A 21,455-nucleotide genomic window follows, 5' to 3' on the forward strand; every position below is an offset into this window, starting at 1 on the left:
GTGGGAAAGTTTCCTTAGTGCAACTCCACTAATCTGTTAGGAGAATTCAGGCCACTGAGCTTTAACCACATTGGGCCACACTTTCAGAGCTGAAATGCCACCTCTATCCCTGTAGCTAGTCAGTGAAAGAACAAGAGACTCCCAAGTGTGATTGAGACTGCCTGAGCAAGGTGACATGCAGGATTCTGTTTAGAGCAAGTGAATGGAAAGCCCTGGGCACTGTGCAGGTCAGCCTCTCCAAATATGATGCTGTCTGCCTCAGTTTCCCCTCTCTGATCAATGTGCAAATTATGCCAGCAGCCACTGCCCCCAGTTAGGTTTTATTAATGAACTGCAGGACCAATAAGTCAATAGATCCTGGAGAAGTGTCACTATTACAACCATCCACAACAAGGGAAAGCACATTCTCAAGCAGGGACAGTGTGGAAGGCCTAATGAACATTAAGCAGAGCACTTGTTCAGCACTGGCTTTGTCGCTGCTGGGCAGCCTTGTCCTGACAGACCTCCTGTCCAACCAGGGACATACATCCATTCATCATTAGTCCTAATGCAAGCTTGGGAGTTTTAAAGCCAGGGCCAAATCAGACCATCTTAATTTGCAGGCTTAATGCATTGCATATTATCCGTATACTTCCTATGGGATTTATCTTGATTAAGTGCTAATTTGTAACTGGTGGTATACCCAATGAAGTGACTGATGAGAAGGGTGCCTGGGTTGAGAGTCTGTGTTTTGGCAGCAGTGCAGGCTGGAGATGGAAACTGCTGTTCCACTGCAGACGCTCAGGCAGGCAGCACATTTTATGCCCATCCCCATCAGCCTCGTAGGCAAAGTGTCCAGAAGGGTTTAGCTTGGGTTATCCTTCAGTTGTGACGGAAGCCTGAAGCCTGCAGTGGGAGAGAGGGACAGTCCTGTAAAGGTTTTTGGCTGTACTTATAATGCAAATCCCCGTGCTGGTGTACAGCCCTGTGTGGGCAAAACAGTGCAGGTCAGAGCAGGTGCAGATGATTCAGATACCCAAGTGCAGGCAGGTTTTTACACACGCTGACTGACACATCTTCTGTTGCCTGTTGGGCTCCTCCTGTCTGTGCCCACAGCTGAGCTGCCTGCCCATCCCCTGCAGTGACTCCCTGCCCAGCCCCTACCTGTCTCACTGCTTCCACTCAGTGTCCACCAAGAACCAAATGGAGTAAAATGTTGAGTCGGTGAGACCATCACAGTCTCGATTTGACCCCAAAAAGCTGGCATAGCCTAACAGCAACATAAAAAAGTCTCTTTAAGATGGGTAGAGCTATTCCAAGGAGCTAGGAAGCTCCTCTTTCAGGATAGTTTTACTTTGTTGACCTTCGTTTTGGAATCAGAAACAAAATTTCCACCTTTACCAGACACACCAAATCTCAGACCTATCTATATCAACATGTAAATTTTGCAGGCTTTGGGGAGAAGTGACTTTTAAGCAGAAATGGGTTCTTAACTTTTGCCATCACAGAATTGACATTTCACTAAAATAAAAGCCTTTTATATCATCTAGCACTTCAGTATCTGAAACTGTGTCTGATTCTGTAACCACCTGCCCGCCCCTCGCCCCCCAGATCCTAAATACACACTGAATATATGCCTTAAACAAATCTTACACACAGAAACACACATACAGAATTCAGGTCAAACTGTTTCATAGTGGTATTTTGCAGAAGACTGAAATGAAACTTCACTCAGTTTTCTCTGATGTGGTAATAGCAAACCCAAGGAAGGCATCCAAAATTTTAATTTGTGTTTTATATTGTACAGAGGTGTTCCCAAATAGCATTCCTTCTTTTGACTGTTTTTCCTAATGCTGAAAATAGTGGACAGTTTCTCAGCTGATGGGGTACTGCTTTCTTTTACTTGAGTAACTAATGACAGCATTTGAGGAGGAAGGGGGGCTTTGTGTAAAAAAGAAGTTAATTAATTTGGGGGGTTTTAATCTCTTTTCTTTTGTATTAAACTATAAAACAAAAATTCTTCAGGAGCCAGAACATGTACCTCCAGTAATCGAAAGAGAGGCAAGGATCTGACTAATAGATATTACGTTCCATTATATGGTCTTGAAGTCAATAAACATTAGGTTACCTTCATGCAGTGAAAAAAGACCAGATTTATTAAAAAATCTTATCTGGAGGGTTTGCATTTCAATAGGATGTGAATTTGCATATTTTAACAATAACCTCCCATCATTCTGTCTGATCTGTGCTCAGTTGGCCATACAGATCACTTTATCTTGAATAGATTATCACCGGTTTAATAAACCCTTCATAATATGCAGGTATAACAATGGTACTTCATTGGATAAAGAAGGTATTAAAGTTCTTTTTCTGGAAATAGGGGTGGCCCAGCTAGTGATTAACTTTATACCTCTGTACATCCCTGTGCTGAATACCGATTGAAGGAGAGTATTCCCATTATTCACATTCAAAATGGACCAGCTCTTCAGAGCTCCTGTTAACTCCTCCTTGCCCATGGCAGCTTTGCAGAGGTGGGAGTTAAAAAAGCCCAGGCTACCAGAGATGTTATCTCCAGCAGTGGCCACTGCCTGGAATATCAGGAAAAGCTGACATTCTTCCCCCAGGCTGAGTCTCTCACATGTGCAGGATGATCAGTGCAAGATGTCTTATGAAGGAGGCGTCATCTCAGTGCTAGATGGAATTAGGGTCAATGCACTGGTCAGCAAAGGGCCAAAAAGGCTTTTAGGTAAAAAAAATCTTAGATAACCTCTTTTCAGTTAAAAATCAGCATTATTCTTCCCTATGTCCTCTCACGGGCTTTTAGTAAATGTCCATTTCAACTTTCCACACAGAAGTTAATTTTTCACTGTTTGCCCTTTACAAAGGATGAGTCCATCCCACAGCTCCCATGTCCCAAATTGTCATCTCAAAATGTTTGGTTGGGAGAACACTCAGACTCTCCACAGGAGCACCAAGGAGTCTTTGCCAAACCACAGGGCTGCCTTTTGCCTCCTGCAGTTTCCACGGAGACAGACTATTATTTACATATGCCTGCAGTTCCTGGCTCCTGACCACCCTTCTCATGAGACACAGGGCAGAGCATTAGTACCAGTGCTGCAGTGACAGGGGCAAATATAATTTTCATGTTGTCCCGCAATTTTTGATTTCTTCATTTTTGTTTATTTGTTGACATTTGCACCCTGACTTGAAAAAAACCTGGTACTCTTCCTCTCCCGGGTACCCAGTACAAAGCAGGCAGCTGTGAGCGTTAACTGTGCACACACACAGCTTATACAACCCGCAGGCTACTGTGGCATTAAGCCCGAGCTTGTAGACCTTAATGAGAGATAATGTTTGCTCAGGACCAGCTCTGTGGTCATGCAGCCTTGGGATCTGGGCTGCCTCACATCTGACCAGCTGGGAGCAGAGGAATAATGAATTTAGGGGCTGAGTGTGCATGCATGTATGAGAAATAGAGAGTATGTCACACACACATTCCCCAAGACACTTCTGAGAGCAACTAGAACTTTTCACACTCTCTCCCTCCCCTGTTTTCTTTTTTTCTGCCCAAGCTGTGTTCGTGCTTGCTTTTCCAAAGCTCCCATCAGGAGATTTTTGCTTCAGAAGAGCCAACATGCCATTGTGCTGCCTGACAGTGGGAGCACAGCAAGGCTAGTGAATAATGGAAAGTTATTGACCTATAATAACCTGGCATTATTGACCATAAATGATTTAGTTAAAGCGCGCACACACACACACACCATCTCACGTGAAGGAGCTGAATTTTGAATTTCCTTTGTTCAGCACTGGCTCAATGGAGCTTGTCACAGGGGCATTTTGGACTGGCATGAAATTAATGTTAATCAAAACATTTCTGAGGATCCTCTAAATAAGATCATTGTGGGGAACAAGCACAGTACCTGAAGCCAAAAGCAGATTGTCCTGAATCTTTACTTGAGGGTCCATGAGAGCACAAACCTTTCCAAACTTCAGCAGAGTTCACAGATATTAAGGCTGAAGAGGACAATTTTCATAAAGCAGTTTGACCCCTACCATAAGGCAGACTAGAGACTAACTAGCAAGACCAATAACCTGCCACCAAACCAGAGCACAATATTTAGGGAGAAGGAAAAACATCCACTTTTGATGTCAGACTTCCCAATTTCCTATTATTTTTTTCTTTCTGCTGAGCCAGCTGTTCCCCTCCAGAGTGCTGACATCAGGTCCTTTGGAGCCACAAAGTGACAGTCGCCCTTCTGGAAAACACTCTCAGGGCTCATGGCTGGCCTCAGGTGCCCCTCTGGATCCCCAAGGTCAGACACTACCCCCCACCTGCCCTGATGAGACCCCAACACCTTCCTGTGCCAGAATGGAGGTCTGTGAAAGTGCAGGAATGTGAGCTGGCGAGCTTGGCTGGGTCAGATGAAGATGTGAGCTAGTACCTGTTTAGCTGAGCCAGATTTCTGAACCAGGTATAACCCCAACCACTTGCACAATTGCCATATGCTCACCTGAGATGTCTGTGTTTGTGTCAGCATCTGAATTTTGTGCCTGGCCCTTATTATGGAAAGTTCCTGTCCAGCTTTTGACAGGTGTAACTTTGCAGCTTGGACCTGTTCCTGATTATTTATCAGTGCTCTTAAAACAGCCAAAAAACCTTCTCATGACCTTTATGGGTGCTGTTCTTTATACACAAAATAACCATGATCACTGTGCCTCCTGGCATTCTTTGTTTTCTCAGGGTCAGATGGAGGAAAGGAAGGATTGCTTTGGTTTCAGATTTGCCTGACTGGGAGCTCTTGAAAGGGGATCCAAGAATAAAATTTTAACTCTCAATGGCACTGACCCATGGTAAGGAGGCAGCTATGAATTGGCATTTACAGCACAGAAAAGTGTCACGATGCAGGGATTCTTTCCTTTGCTTTTCCAAGATCAGGGCAATATTCTTCTACTGACTCCAGCAGGCAGTGGAAGCACCTGGAGCTGTTCCTGCAGTCAAAAATCACTGCAGACAGGCAGTCACTGAAGTCAGAGGTGCAATCCAGTCTGTGTACTGAAGTAACTAACTTTTGAGTACATTTTAAGTACCTAATGAAGCAGGCTTCCCGGAGTAAATCCTTAATTTCTCCATCTAGGAAATTGGGTTTGCATAATTTAGTTGTTTAAATTTAGGCAGCCAAGAGCTCCCTCTGGAGGTCTCCAAGCAGCCCGTTCCTCTGCATGGGCACGACCAGGCACTTGCTTCAGAAAGGAAATTTCAAGATGTTCCTGTCATTTCAGCACAAAATAAGTCTTTCCATTCAGGAAATAGGCTCTCCCCCAGATTTTCCAGTTCTTCCTCTAGCACTAGAGCTAAGTTAGGGGGCAAGGCCAGGTGGAAAGGAAAAACTGTTTTTCTCTCTGAAGTCAGTCAAGGCACATGATATCCTGAGGTAGATCAGCTTGTCACAGTGAGCAGTGGCAGCAGCACAGTACCTTATTTATACGTGCACACCATCACACACCTCTGCATACCCCCGATACCAGCCCAGAATACCCTGACTGTAGCTGGATGTGAACCAGCTCACAAGTTTTTCAAGGGGGGCAGAGATGGGGGTGCTGACCTCCTAATTCCATCATGGAATAAAATTGTAAAATTAGGATCTTTAGTTCAGCCTAAACACTGGGAAAATGGTCTTCACTGAGTGGGTGTCTGGTCACTGGGACAGGCTCAAAAGAGCACCAAGACTGTCACAGTTAAAGGAGCATCTAAGCAATGCTCCAAGTCATATAGACGAGTGTTAGGTACACTACAATCATCATTATAGGTCACTTACAGCTTGAGATTTTCCATGATTCCATGGCTTTCAGCTCTGCTCTTCCTTCCTCTCTGTGTAAGGGACTTTTGTACCAGCATTATCCGTGCCTGGATACCTTGGATTCATAGAGCTTCTAACAAATATAAATTCCCCTTTGCACACACCCCATTTAATCAAAACCTTGCTGGTTTAAGCAGTCTGTTTTATTAAATTACCAACCTATGAAGCCATTAACTCAATTAGAAGCAGCAGTTCTGTAGTCTTCAACAACCAAGGGGTAATATTGCAGTGGTAGATGTTATGCAGGTATGGCATGTTACAATAATAGTGAGAGCTCATACTTAAAACTTAAACTTTACAATTAAAACTTTACAATTTTGTAGGAATAGTATCTAATTAATCCTCATAATGGGCCCTGAAGGTAAAGATCACTGTCTAACCCCTTTTTCCATGGAGGAAACTTAGTGGGGAAGGAGATGATAGGTAATAGACTTCAGAAAACTGTACAAGGCTATATCTTTCCACAGTCTGCATTCACAGTAAGAAGGTTCCCCAAAATGCTGCTTTCCTTCAGAGCAAATTAACACCAAGTGACCTTTTCCTCCCTTTCTTGTCTCCATAGTGTAATGTGTAATGAGGTTGAGTTACTTTAAAAAAATATTTTTTTTGGAAGGTGTAGGGGTAGGAGTGTAAAAGTAAATAACACCAAACTATTTCTAAAAGTTAATATTTAAAGTAAATCATACAGAAATAGAGATGATAAATAGGAAAAGAAGCTGGACTTGATTTGAATTTGAAAGAGAAGTGACAAATTTAGGATCAGTTTATATTTTTAGCAAAATACTGAGAGGAAAATAAGCTGAAAACAGTGAAAATCAAATAATGTTTCAAATAATTAGCATAGTCAACCATAAAGATTCATCAATCATAAATTATCTCAAGCAATCCTGCATGATAAAATCATATAAATAAGAGAAAATTTATTTTTACATTTTTGTTTTCTTTGTGTGATATTTTGAGCATTAAGGATTTTCTTTTATTCTGGAATTAAGATTCCAGTTAAAAAGTTGCTCAGCTCCAGAAGCTGAAGATTTAAAGAATCTTAATTTAAATATGTCAGGAGACTGATGGTAAAATCCCAAAAGCTGGAAGCTCTGTCAGTGCTTGTAAGCAAGGCTAGATCAGGGCTACCTTTAAATGCAGAGAGGTTTGCATTTTACCCTTATTCAAAGAATTAATGAGTAGTTTATTTAAAGTATATGATTAAAAAAAAAAAAAAAAAAAAAGAAAGCCCTATGATTGTTCTCAGTGGTGATGGCTCCATTTTATCTCCTTTCGTATTTACACCATGAAGCACCCAATTCGCACTGCAGAGAGAGAAAGTACAATCTGGCCCAAATTTTCAAATATGCTCAGCACCCAGTGGACCAAAATCTTTTAATTATCTGTCTGTGCATTTGAGAACATCCTGCATTTGAAACAGAAGGCTCCATAAGTAGTGTGATTTCTTGCTCGGTTTCCCCCTCTGCTGTTTTTTTTTTTGCTCTCAGCATCACATCTCAGGACTGTTTCTGCACTGTGATTTCGGACAGATCCTGCTAGGAAGCACAAGCCTGGTTCTCCTCCAGGCTGGTTCAGACATGTCAGTGTTGTTTAGGCTTGCTACCCATCTCCCCAGGAGCACCAGAGCCCAGGAGCTCAGACACACAGCTGCAAAAGGTTAATGGCCATGGCCGCCAGAAAGTTTATAGCTGAACTTCTTCTGTCTCTGAAAAACGCTCCCTCTTCAGTCACAGCACAAGAAGAGAGAAGAGAGTGCTGCTGGATGCAGTTCCTAGTGAGGCCCTTCTGCTTTGCCTCTCCCAACTTAATCCAAGGTGAATATTCCGTACGAGCAAGTGAGGGGGTCAGTCTTGCAAGCAAGTGGGAATGGGGGTGATGAGGAAGGGAATAAATAACTTCAGATAACTTGGAGCTATTGGCTGTGATGCCAGAGGTGGCACACTGCTTCCGGCCACTAACACATGTGGACAGGTGAATCTTTACACCAAATCAATCATCATATTTATTCTAATTGTATCGTAATAGTCCCCCAGGAGCTCAGTTCAAATGAGCTTGACATTATTAAAATTTTAATGTCCAGTTTTCATAGCTGAATGAATATTTAAAGGGTATGTCCCAGGCTTAAGTTATGATGATGAAGAAATTAATGGAATGTCTTGTTTAATGCTTTGGTACATGTTGATTCAAAAAAAAAAAAAGAAAAAGAAAAAAGTGGTTGTTCAAGGCAGAAAAAAAGAAAGGCAATATTAGGCATAATTAGAGGAGGAGAACATCAGTGATGCATTAGTATCAGACATCAGTTTTGTTGGATAGCTCTCAGCAGAGGGGAAATATTTATCATTCAGGAGCGGGGGAAGTCAGGGTGCGGTCAGGGATCAGGAAAGAAGCAGCTCCACATGAATGACAGATCAGAAACCAATCTCTGGGAGTCTCTGACCACATCCCTCTATAGTGGAATGAGCTTGCTCGCCTTTGTTGCCTGGAACAGAGAGAGAAAATCACCTTTGTTACCAGGGTGTTTGTTTATTTTAAGTACCCAGATCAACTATGAAGGATGGCATAATTAATCAGCAAGACTCATCAGTCTGGTAATTATGTTACAGATAATTGTCAAAACATAGGACCAGATGATACCAGTTATACATAGATGGGAGTAAGAGGTAGCTCCTTTTGCACTGAGGGGCCTGATACTGGTATAGAGAATTGCACTGGGGGTTTGAAGTCTGGAGTGATTGAGGAGTTTTCTTTCCGTGTTTGGGTTTGGGGTTTTTCAAGCCTTCAATCCTTTTTCCAATTCAAGAAATATTTCGGGATCTATGTATTTTTGGTTTTTCCTCTTTTGAAGGCTCTACTAGAAATTACAAGGTTTCAGCTTGTGCTTATTCATTTACTGATAGAAACTGAGGAGTAACTTGAGCATCTGGATGGGCTTAAAATCACACCCTATATGCATTTCCTAGCAGTGAAGGAGGGCAGAAGAAAAAGGTAATACTCTAAGTCCCTTCACAGAAGATTTTCTCTAAGGGGGCATTATCAAGATTAAGATAATCTCATTCTTCCTCTGAGTCTTTCCTTGTTTGTTTCCTTTCTTGTAAAATTGTTTTTTATTTTCCTTTTGCCAGCTCAGGAGCCACAGCCCTGATCCAGTGCACAGCTAAAGGGGCTTATCATCAGAACAAAGTGCTCACACATCTAATTTGAGGTGTGATTTCAACACCTCAAAAGTTTCAACAGCTTAGACAAGTCAGCGCATAAGGTGGCATGGCTGCTGGAGGTTCATCTGCTGAAATGGAACTTGTTTCAGGCTGTCTAGAAAAAAATTAAACTTTATTTGTTAGTAGAACTGAAAGCAGAGCACAACCATAACACCTACATAGGATAGGGATACACCTTGAGAAGGAAGCTCTCATGCTTCAGAAATATGAGAGAATTCTACTTGGAATAGATTTAGGTCTGGGCCTCCTGTGGTTCAGAACTGAGGTAATGAACTGCTGTCTGTTATACTGCAACAAGCAGGTGACTTTAAACTTTTGAAAAAGGGAAATTAGGGTAGGAGAAAGAGAGTGAACACACTAGCCTAGACAGAAGGACCAGCTGGGGGAAAAACACCTTCTGGTTCAGTGTGGATCTAGCCCAGAACCAAGGAAAACCCTGCTTGCAATCTTAACCTAGTGAGAGCTCTTTCAGTTCTTGGGGAGGCTCTGAAGCTACCTGCACATTTAAATCAGTGAGAGAGCCTGTATTTCATAGTCCTGGCAATGGGTGAAAGCAGCTAGTTAATTTACACAGCTTAGTCAGTTGTTTGTTAAATGGCAGTGCTGTGGAAAGCATTTCTCCACAGGCAAAAAGGTTGGCTGTGGTTCTTATCTTTGTGGCCAGGCATACAAAGCTACAAGCACAGAAGGTCTAATCTTCTTGGATGGATGGTGGCCAAGGTCTTTTTGCACTCAAAGCACTGTAGTCAGTGGAGCTTGGCCTTGCCTAAAGTCTGCAGAGTCAAGCCAACTAACCATTAGTAGCAAAGGCAACCATTTGGGTCTTGCTTCAGAAGAAGAGATAAAGCCTGGAGAGGGAAGAGCACAGCAGGAAAGTTCCAATAGCCAAAGGTCATGGGCTCAGGATAAAGGAGAGACAAGACCAGATGTTCATCTTGTACTTAGGGAACAAGGGTTATGTCTACAATGCCTTCAGGGATACAACTGTCTCTCTGACCTGATTGCTGCCCTGCCCATGTCCGTGCTGAGGAGTCCCTTGGTCTCCGTGTGACCACAGTGTGCCCCACATGCAGAGAACATCCCACCTGTCCAACAGACAGCAGCAGAATAACACCAAGAGCACCTATGGGACCACTGGGATATGAGGTCTGAGAGGAGATTTTCAGCTGAGAGGTGCAGGGAGAGAGAGATCCACAACCAAAAACATGTTAGCTGAGCCTGCACTGCAAAACCCATCCAGGACCCTCAGCAGAGCTCTCATCCCTCATTTAAATGCTGTGATGCCTCGTGCATGCACTTAGCCATCAGCAGAGTAAGGACCCATGCTTGTTAGTGTAAGACTGTCTTTGTTGTATCTGCAGGGACTACCTTCATGCTCTGTGCTCAGCCTGGAGGAAAGGAGGCTCAGGGGAGGTCTCTTCACTCTCTGAAACTATCTGGAAGGGGATCATTGCCAGGTGGAGGTTGATCTCTTCTCCCAGATAACAAGTGACAGGACAGAGAAAATGGTTCAAGTTGTGCTAGGGGAGGTTGAAGTTGGATATTAGGAAACGTTTCCTCACCAAAAGGGTGGTCAATTATTGGAATAGACTGCCAAGGGAAGTGATGGAGCTGTCATCCCCGGAACTGTTGAAAAAGCTTGTAGATAGAACTGGGGACACATTTGGGGACACAATTTAGTGGTGGACTTGTCAGTGTTGTATTAACAGTTGGATTTGGTAATCCTAGAGGTCTTCTCCAACATTAATGGTTCCCTCATTCTATGACTATGCTGTTGTTCTGCTTTGAAGGAGTTTGGGATCACAGTGTCTAGGCTGAAAGAGAATGAGGTCTCTTTCTAGTTAATACATGCTATGTCTGCTAAAAGAAAAAGTTAGGAATAGAGAATGATTTTTGATAGAAAGTGCATGGGCATATTTTAAAATTGGGTGCAAATTATCTTGAAATAAACTCAGGAGATAAATTAGAAGAAAGATGGGATTGTGGAAAAATTTTTCCCTAGTGATACTAGGAAAGAAGGGAGGAAAGGACAGCAAAAGACTGATTTAGTTTTATATTAGAATCTGATTTGTTTATGATCAGAATTTTACAATGTAATATGAATTTCAGATTGCTCATCATATCAGCAGGGAATGAGATTTAATGAACAGCATGTTCATTCAAGAATTATACTTCTCCTGTCAGGATACACATAGAAATAAGCTTTTATGTAGCTTAGCATGACCAGAAGGACAGTCCTGGGACTCTTTATATGCTTGAGTATGCTTACTAAATGGTCAGAGACTTCTCACTCATGTGAGAGCTGTGGGGCTACAGACACAGTTTCAAAAGTCATCATCCACAAGATACCCTTCTTTTCCAGGAGAGAAAGGTCAAGTGCAGAAGCCAAGCAAGAGCCACGAGTGCAGTAAACACCCACCTGGGTGATCAGGGGATCATTCTCTTTCTTTAGTCACTAAGGTACTGTGTGGCAGCACAGTCTAGTGAGCAAAAATAGACCTATTGAATACCATTTTTACAGTGTCACTGTCCAAAATTTTAGCAAATCTCCGGCTGTCTCTTTTGCATGCACATTTCCATATGGAACATATGCATAAACATTTATAAAATATAAATAATAATAATAATAAGGCAGTCCTGCCTCTCTCATTTTGGAAAATGAGGTTTCACTCCAAGCATCCTGTGTTTTGTCCTCAAACATGCTGAAGACTGAGTTCTCCCTTTACCCTCTGCCACTTCATTTAAAACTAGACACCGTAAGGCTGAGCACTACAAGCTCAGCTACCCCAAATGGTTTGTTGTATTGGAAAGGCTCTAGTTGCCTATTAACAAGATTAGCAGTTTTTTCAAACTCAAGCCCAAATTGTTCTGTGAGGAAGAAGTTTTGTATTTGAAGCCACAGTCTTGTGCACGTGAGCACGAACTGAACTGGAGCCCCTCTAGGTTCCTCTATACACAGGAGAGAAGGGGAAAGATGGATCAATAAAACACAATATAATGTGTTTTATATGATATATAGAAAATATTCTCAGAGAGCAGGGATGGCCGGTAGCAATCATTCTCGGGTGTAGGCACCAGAGCATTGACTGATTTGGAAAGGTCAGACCTTTCAATGGGTTTTTTCTTACTTCATGCATTACCATTTCAGGCCTTCTCCTCTGTTTGTGTACATATCTATTGCACATATCTCAGCAAGTGGGGAAGAGGGTGGTGGGGAGGAATTAAGAGTCCTTAACCAAGATAAGGTTTCAGATAGTCATTTCAGAGGCAATGCATTACTAGCAAGGTAAACCTATGTGATTTAATTAGGGTTTTTTTTAAAACAAACTTGCTAAAATACTTCCTCTCCTTACTCTTTCATTAATTCAACATTGTAGCAATTCAGAGTGCCCACAGTAGATGTGGTTAACGTGTAATTACATATCAATCCATGCAAACACAGCACTTACCTCTATTCCCAGGGGGACAGGTTTTTGCTCTATGCATTACAGCTGAAATAGACAAATATAGGAGTCTACTTGTGTAACTAACCTGTGGTGAAGAAATCTTCCTGATCTTGTAGCATTTGGAGAAGTTTCTCTGAGCCCAGATTTTGTTTTTGGTTTTTTGTTTTTTGGGTTTTGTTTGTTTGTTTGTTTGTTTGGTTGGTTTTTTTGTCTTCAGAGAAAGGAGATTGCTTTGGATTCATGCTTGTGGCTATCTAGTTTAGATCACTGTAATTCAATTATGTCACTCAGAATCAGGTACAGAGTGATTTACTTGAACTTTGCAATTACACATACACAATTCAATTGTAGGTAATTTTCTCAGATTTCCCAACTTTGACACTGATATACTTTGCATTTCCTTAGGGCTCTCTATCAGGGCAGATTTTGTTCAATGCTTTAAAAATTATGACCCACTCTTACAAACACATTCCTGCCAATACCTTTGCTCACATAAATAGCTGTATTGAATTCAGAGGAATTACTATTGTGCACATGGCAGACTCAAAAAAGACTCATGGCAGACTCAGCTGGCAGAAATGGTAAAATGAAATTTCTCTTAGTGTTCTGGGGAGAGACTTTAAACAGAAAAACCTGTCCCACCAATGAAATAAATAGTGAACATATTTTCTGAAAATTTCAGAGCAGGTATTAAACCATTCCTAGCTCAAATTAACATCTGAGCTATGTCATGAGACCCTGAAGAACTATGTATTATTTTTAGGGAAGAAGTTACTTTGGATGGGATTTTTTTCTTCTTCATGAAGCTAACCAGGAACTACAGAGATGCAGGAGTGCCCAATAAACATTTGCTAAGACCTGTTAGCTGCATCCTTTATGATTAGGTCACAGCTGAGTTTCATCATTGATTTAGGGGGCTGATGCCTGAATAATACCAAACATAACACATCCTTCAGTGAGGATGAAGACTTTGCTATTTGCCATTATATCTGTCCACATAATTCAAGCGTAGAAATTACTGGATGTTTGTTTGTTTGTTTGGTTGGTTGGTTGGTTGGTTGGTTGGTTGGATGGATGGATGGTTGGTTGGTTGGTTGGTTGGTTGGTTGTCTGTTTAAAACCAGAATTTAGATAGGGTATTTTTCCCATCAACCACCTTCACAGTACATGATGATATCTTTATCTTCATTATGTAGAATAAAAAGGCGAGAAAGAGGCAGATGTAATGATGTGTCCAAAATCACCCAGAAACCCAGTAGAGAGCTGGAAAGAGGCCTTGCCAGAGGTTAGCACCTCTACTTTTTTTACACTCTTAGAAAAATTCCAGAAACATGGGCAGTAGAAATCCATTCATCATGGTTTTTGATAAAAACCAAAGCCCCCAATATGTCCTCAAGGAGTATTCCATTTTTTAAGAGCTCCAACCACAGTAGAAAGATTATTATTATTGTTTATGATCACCAGGATAATCTTCCATGGTCCTATAAAACACACAAGTTCTAGAATAACCCTTTCTCTCTTGAAGTGACATAATCTTTAAGCACAACCAGCAGATAATCTTCAACATACCTCTCTTCTGCTTGATCATCATCTTCCTAACTATTAATGGCATTTCTTTCATCTTCGGTAGTATCCTCATCTTTTCGCTTTTTCTTCCTTTCTCAGAGCACATTTTAAACTATTCAGGACATCTTCATTTTTTGAGGTCTTTTTCCCCATTTCTTCTTTTTTAAATCTCTGTATTTGTCCATTCTCAAGTAGAGTTTTAGATCTACTTAAAAACACAAGGTACATTGATAAGCAATAAGTGGGTGAGACAAGAAAGAAAAGGGTAGTAGGAACAGTGAGAGGAAGAAAGATGGAGACATTGAGAAATCCACTGTCTCTGCTTCCTCTTCTTTCCCAGGTGATCCTTCTACCTGCTCTAAATTAATATCAAAGCCAAAGGGAACAGAAAAAGGTTGGTGGGGGAAAAAAACGACAACCTTAGGAAAAGAAAAATCATGATGCAGAAAAGCGCCTGTCCCCTGTCTAATTCCTGCAGAGGCCTGTAGCTGATGGTGCTGAGAAAAATACAGCAGCAAGCTCTGACATTTCATTTCTGTGGAGAATTGAAAAAGGGCTTGCTATAATTCATCGCTTCTTGTAACTCAAACCCTTTTTGACAGGGGTACCTGCGCTGTCTTTTAACAGTGGCACCACAGTGGCTGTAATTGGACATGAAAAATGATGTTGTGTTTCCACTTGCTGGGAGAATTGGGGTGGGGGTAGGTGGGGCAGTGGCAATTTGGTGTGAGATGGCATAATTTGGATGGGTTGGTTTTTGGCAAAAGAAAGGAAAGACAGCCCAAAATGAAGGGTAGGAGGCGTAGTAAGTATGATCACTTTGCTTAAAGTTTGCAAAGGTGATAGTAAAAGTGGTATTCAGCAGAGATGAACATGCAAAGAATCACAGGAAAATGAGAATTGTGATGCACATGAAGTTCTAACTCCTTCATCAACACAAATATTTATGGCATTTATGGGAAAAGGACACACAACTCCTCTTCCTGAAATGGGCCTGTTCACAGCTGCAGTGGTACTTCTTCCCAGTAGAGATGGGGAACCTGAGCCATGGGCTTTTCTAACTCCACACTGAGGACACATTCGTGAATAAAACTCTGGTGTGCCGCTCTCTCACCACCTCGTTGAAAACTGTGCCTATATATGTAACCAGAGATCCAAATTAAATTATTTGGCTCCTGCCTAAATCTTTGTGCCTCAGTGGTCCTCAGCACATCTTCGCTACAAAATTGTTGTTGAGCAAAGCACTTCAAAGGAAATTTTTGGCCAATTGGGTCTCTGAATCATGAATAAGGATAAACATTGTCCTGATTTATAATGGTTTTATAACTATAGAGCATTCTGGTACCATAAAGTCAGGCATTTCCATATTATGGAGGGAATAAAAAATTTTAGTCAGGTCTTAAAGGATGGTAGAGAATTTAAAGGGCAGATAAATGCTTTTGGGACTAACAAATGGTAAAACAGTTTACTCCTTTCACCGTGGCACCTCAACAGGGATAACATAGAACCAGGAAGCGTGATTATATTTCAAATGAGAGCACAAAGAGCATCCATGAGCAGAGGAAAAAGGACCACTGAAAGGACAGGAGTAGCACATTCTAAAGGAAAGCTTAACAGAGTCCACTCACTCCATTTACCAATTCAGATGTTGGGCCAGCCTGCTCTAGGTCTTTTTCCATGTAGCCAAATACCTTTTGAAGCCTTCTAGTGACAGGGTTCAATAACACCTTACAGCCACATCTGTAATTCCACAGATCTCAGGTGGATTTCATGATGGTATTAATCAGATTTGCTGTCTGGCAAATATTCTTTCTTCTGTCACACTCTCAGGGTCCACCAAGACAGGACAGATATTAAAGATGTCCCTATCAGTATTTCCCCAAACACTCTTCAGAAGGCTGCATTTTGGAACATAAATTTTAATTTCATTTCACTTAACTTATGGCCATTTCCAGATAAAGAATAAGCAGAGAATTTGAATATCTGAATTCCCTTTTCCCCAGGAAGGCATTTCACTGGACTGAGGAAGCTACATTATTCTGCCATTTTATTTCCCCACTTAGCCCTTTTCTGGTCCCCATGACATGACACTCTGGGTCCTTGCTCCCAGAGTGTCTGTGTTAAAAAAAAAAATCCATAGATAGAGAAAGGAAACTTAATTATTTTCCTCTCAGTGTTTCTCCCCATAATTGGTGTCTTTCATGTCAAGATTATCTCAATTTGTATTATGGGCTCCGTTCAGGCAGCACTTTCTCTTTGGTCTATAAAGAAATTGTCAAGTGTATAAATCATGGTGTACATTAAATTACTCTAGCCTTTTACTTATTAATTTCCCCAGTTTTTTCTTCCTCTGCTGGATGCTAATTCCCTCTTTTTTTTTAAACTTTCTTCTAGATTTTCTTTTTCTCACTCCTCATTCTCAGAAAAAAACCAAATAACAAACCAAAACAAAACAAAAAGAAACAAAACAAAAACACAACTGAAGTCCAAACAAATATTTGTCTCCTTTCATTTTTGCCAAAGGGTCTGATGATGTCCTCTGCCTTGTGCAAACTGATTTCATTCACCTCAAAAAGAAGAATGAAGTCTGTCTAGTTTTTCTCAAGGCAGGATGCAAAAGTCACTTAAATTCAGTGCAAATTTTCGTGGACTTTAGCACACTTCAGATCAGAACCTATGTTGGTAGGTTTATGGGATGTTCTGCAACTCAAGGCTGCGTCCTTTGGACTCAAGGCTTTGCCTCTCAAGGCTGTATGCTGCACACCTCCTGTAAATTCCTGGCTACTGTGACTATTTCTCTTACTGACTGCTTGGGATTCAGATTCTGGCTGTCTTGGAATGAGCACCAGGGACCTCCAACCCCCCTCCTCTGACAACAACCCTATGGATTAGCCATAGGATTCACATCAGGAACCCATAATTTGTAATAGGGGTGCAAGTGTTAAAAGTAACCAAATCTCAAGTCAAATACTGGTGCATGGATGGTCAACACCAACCTCCTGCAAACACAGTCAGAGGCTGAGCAGCTGAGGGAACAACTAAGTAATTTAGCTTCATTGTCCTGCAGATGAGAAGCAAGATGGGGCTCATCTCAGCTAAGTCTAAATGCAAAGACAACCTCCATGATCCATAGAGAGGAACAAGCACTGCAAAAGTCCATACACTGTTTATGTCTCAAACACCAAGCGTAAGAGTGGTCTAAAGTTACACTTCTATACATTTGAAGTTATATGACATAGAGTATTGTCCTCACGTGCGTGATGCCAGATCTTTGAATGTGTGTAACAGCTAGCTGCTCACATGCGAGTATAAAGGAGCCCTGTGGCAGGATATCAGTCCTGCTACTGCTTCACCTATCACCTCTGCCCTGCTCATATCTTGTGGTATCTATGTGGGCAACAGGTCTCTGCAGCGGCAGAATCAAGGGCTGATACAAGGTTTAACTATTACCAGATTCTTCGTTGGGTTTAGCACTTCAGCTGGCTGAATTTTGTTAGATGACACAGGTATAGAGGAGAGCAGAAACTGCTCAGTAACATCTGTAGCCACTGATCCTTCTCTTCCAGAATGTGAGTCTAACTGTAGTCAATTTATGGATAAGTACATTTTCCTCTGGAGACAACAATACACCAGGATCTGCTAGGCTCTTCATCATCTTAACCTACTTGTCAGCCAGCTTGATAACTTGTTATTACTAAAAATGTGTGCAAAGCAATTAGAAGAAATCTAAGTTATTATGAAACACTTTCCAAAAACAAAAACAAAACAAAACAAAACAAAACAAACAAACAAACAAAAACCAAACCAACAAACAAACAAAAGGGTGAAAATTAGGGAAAATAAAAAAAGAAAAATAAAATTAATGACCTTGCTGCCCAACTGTGATTAGCCACAAATAAGGGATGGATATTATTCCCTGAAGGCATCCAGGGATATTCATCAGCCAATATGTGGTCTGAATTTATTAGGAAGACATATGTTAGGAGATTCCTATTGCCTTCTGACCTCATGCTCCTTGTGATGCTTGTTTGAACTTGTACTTTCTTTGTTGGCTGACAAATCAAAAAGATGTTTTCGTTCTGCTCAGAGGTGGTCACACACAGAAAGATATTTTGAATAGTTGATCTGCACAGGGTATTGACTGCTTTATGTGACAAGGAGTAAGAGGCAGGGAAGGGCTTTCAGATTAAATTTTTAGCTGGTTCTGATCCAATCTGAGTGTCTGGCTATTGACAGGTGTAGTATATCTTCATCTCTATTCTTCAGCCACCCACATCAGTTTAGGCACTGCCAGTGAAGAACATTGTGAGCATCTGTTGCCCTCTCTCCTGGGAGTGAGAAGCTCTGGGGATAGTGATAGTCCCCAGTGATTTCGTTGTGAGAGAGGGATAATTTGAATAACTGAAAACTTATTCACAGCACAGTGCCAAGGTTTTTAAACTTACTTATATTGTGACATGAGAAAGGAAAAAGATATCTGAAAAACCAATAGAAGGAACATCTGGTCCTCTACTCATAGAAAATTCTCAGCATCCAACACTCCTGAAGCATGTGGATAAATTAGATCCAAATCCCTTTTCCCAAGTTTGAAATGTAGGCTGTTATGTTACACATGACTATCCTACTGAGCTAACAGTAGAAGTGGAATTAGCTTTTCAATTTCCTTTTCATCATGCCAGTCTCAAAAAGTGTTTGCAATTTAAGTTTCACTGATCCTGATATTCTGACAAAGCATTTTTGCTCTCATACACCAGTGTTTCCAGAGGAAACTATTAGAAATTTTAAAAGTTACGTTTAAAATTTCATGACCTGTGTGAAATGAGTCAGGTCCTTCTCCCAATGTGATTCAACAAAGCCACTGTCAAGTAAGAGGAGTGACACTGATTTATTTGCCTCAGACCAAGCTGCAGCCTGCACTCCGTGGTTAGTTCTTTGTTTACTAATTGCTTTTCTCCCCTCTTGTGGAGTAAATTCTGGTGCTAATTATGATGCACAGTAAAGAAGCAAAGCAAGCCTCTGTGTATGAATGTCTGACTCCTCCATTAATTACACGTCTGTCTTTGTTCTTCCTTACAGATGAACAGACCGATCCAGGTGAAGCCAGCGGACAGCGAAAGCCGAGGAGGTAGTTGACTGCATTGCTTTCAGCCACAGTGCTAAATATAATTGTTGTCTCTGGCTTCTTTCAGGCAATGTGCTGATCAATTAGTAACGTAATCACTGCCAAAGAAATTCCCTCTGCAGCAAAGATTCTCTTTATTAAATCTCCTTTACTTCGTCACACTTTCCTCATATTCAATTATTATTTGATTTTAAAAGGCAGGCAGGTGCCAGTGATTGCCTGAGAAACAAATAACTGCCTCGTTAAGAAGTGAAGCATCAGACACTGACTTAACAAAGTTTAACAGCAGCAGACAGCAATGGGGGTTTTTTCAGACCCATGTCAGGCTGAGCTGTAGAAGTGTTTAATTTGGTTAGGATAAAGCAGATATTTTATGGTTTCTCTAACCATTTTGTTTCTGCTTGTACTGAAGCAAGCCTTCATCTGGAAAAAGCAAATTCTGAGCTGGCAGAGTTTTCTGCACCTGTATCAGCTTATCTGGATAAACCTCTTGTGGAAAACTGAAACTTCTCTCAGACCCAGGGAGTTATTCAGGATTTGCACAGGTGTAGCTGAAATCGGGAGCTGGTGTTTTGCTTTTCCATTCTACACAGTGGATTTGGAAGGCTTTGTTAAGTGATTGTTCAATAGATCACTGGTGATGAGGTGTTTCCTGTAAAAGGTTTTTTACCTGAACTGATGTGGTGATACTTCACTGTACTCTTCTAATGGGAGTCTGTTTGTCAGATCAAACACAAAGATCACTGAGAGCTTGTGAGATGGTCTGTTATGTTGGATAAATTACCATCCTGCTATTTTTTTCTTATATCTGTACATTTATATATATACACATGCATATATAAAATGACATGTTCTCTTCCTCTCTATCCCTATCTCTTTGGGAAAAGAATAGAGAGCCTTTTCCTCATTTTTTCAGTAAAAACCTCTAGTACTTACATATCAGATAGATGTGGGAGTAGATTTTGTCATTTAGTAATGATGTGGCTCTTAGATGTCTGAAAACTCTTCAATTTCCACCATAAATATAAACTCTTTTTCATTTGTGGGATGACTATCTTTGTGCTGGTGTTAATGGAAATCTCCAGCAACAACTACTTAAAAGGAGAAAAATACCTTAGACAAAAGGCACCACGTTCTCTCTCGTTTCATTTGAAAGTTGTGGATTTCAGAGACTTTGGCTGTGTCAGTGGGAGGCTGAAACTCTCCAGTGACTCAAGTCATTGGAAGACTTTGTATGTAGCTTGTAGTGAAAGGGCTGGTGTTGTGGGCTGGTGAAACCACAGGTCAAGAGAGGCTCTGAAAGGAATGGCTGTAATTGAAGAACTGGATTGAGTACTGGAAAAACACCAGAAATCTCAGGGATAAATATTGCACTTTCAGAGCCTCTCTAAAGAAAATTTGGGGGAATTTGGTTAATACTGGGCAGAAAGTATCTGATGGGACCTGGCAAGTCCTGCATCCAAGGTCCAGGGCACATTTCAGACTGGCAACAAAGACGTGTCACATCCTACAGCATTGTCTAGTGGTTTTTAATAGAACCAGGTCAATTTCCTCCCCTTTCCCTCCCTGTCTGATGATCTGGCTCTGTGTCTGAGTAGGATTGGGTAAGCCATGGGCAGTTGTCAATGCCAGTCTCCTAGGGGAAAAAGGAAATGCTCAGCTGCCTGGGCAAATGAGGGGACATTATGCACATTCCAGTGGAGTTCATGCTGACAGCGAGAGTGAAGGGAGGGCCTTTTGTCCATTTAATTAGACATACCAAAAATAATAATTAGGCTGGCCAATTTGCTTAGTGCGCCTACAGGGTATGTAGCTTCCAATCTCTCTTTTTTTTTTTTTTTTTTTTTTTAATGCAAATCAGTAATAGAGAACACATGCATGGCTTTCTGGGAAGGGTTTTCAAACTCCTTTGCTAAGAGCACCTGCTTTCAGGAGTGATGGTTTGAACTGCAAAGGGCTCCAGTGGCAGCTTGATTCCAGATTATCACACCCATGGTCCCCTTGTCATTGTATTTTTAGCTAATTATCTGCCCAACTCTCACAAACCTCATCTCTTCCCATCTAGTCTGCTCCCATATTTCTTCTACCAGTGATGATCATAATGCAGAGACCAAGCAGGTGCTCTCATCATTGGTGTGAAAGACATGTTGTCCTAATTCCCCACTGACAAGCTGCTTCTGGGCTGGTGATGTTTCAGGACAGCATGACTCAAGGGCAGCTATGGGAGAAAAGAACAATTGGCACCCAAGGGAGGCATTGTATGAAA

At 41.3% G+C, this 21,455-nt stretch overlaps 1 protein-coding gene across 50 annotated transcripts in view; it reads left to right on the forward strand.

Annotated features, from left to right (window-relative positions):
- CELF4 (CUGBP Elav-like family member 4) overlaps positions 1–21,455 on the forward strand; it is a 676,060-nt gene that overhangs the window by 375,486 nt on the left and 279,119 nt on the right. For 27 of the 50 annotated variants that reach the window (XM_063422543.1, XM_063422561.1, XM_063422583.1 and 24 more), the window contains one exon: positions 19,144–19,192. In XM_063422543.1, the coding sequence (XP_063278613.1) occupies positions 19,144–19,192 (49 nt within the window). Of the gene's footprint in view, positions 1–19,143; positions 19,196–21,455 lie in introns of those variants that run through there. The other 23 variants (XM_063422567.1, XM_063422590.1, XM_063422542.1 and 20 more) reach the window with 1 other exon arrangement.

Source organism: Prinia subflava, chromosome Z (assembly GCF_021018805.1).
Source record: "Prinia subflava isolate CZ2003 ecotype Zambia chromosome Z, Cam_Psub_1.2, whole genome shotgun sequence".
Classification (NCBI taxonomy): Eukaryota; Metazoa; Chordata; class Aves; order Passeriformes; family Cisticolidae; genus Prinia; species Prinia subflava.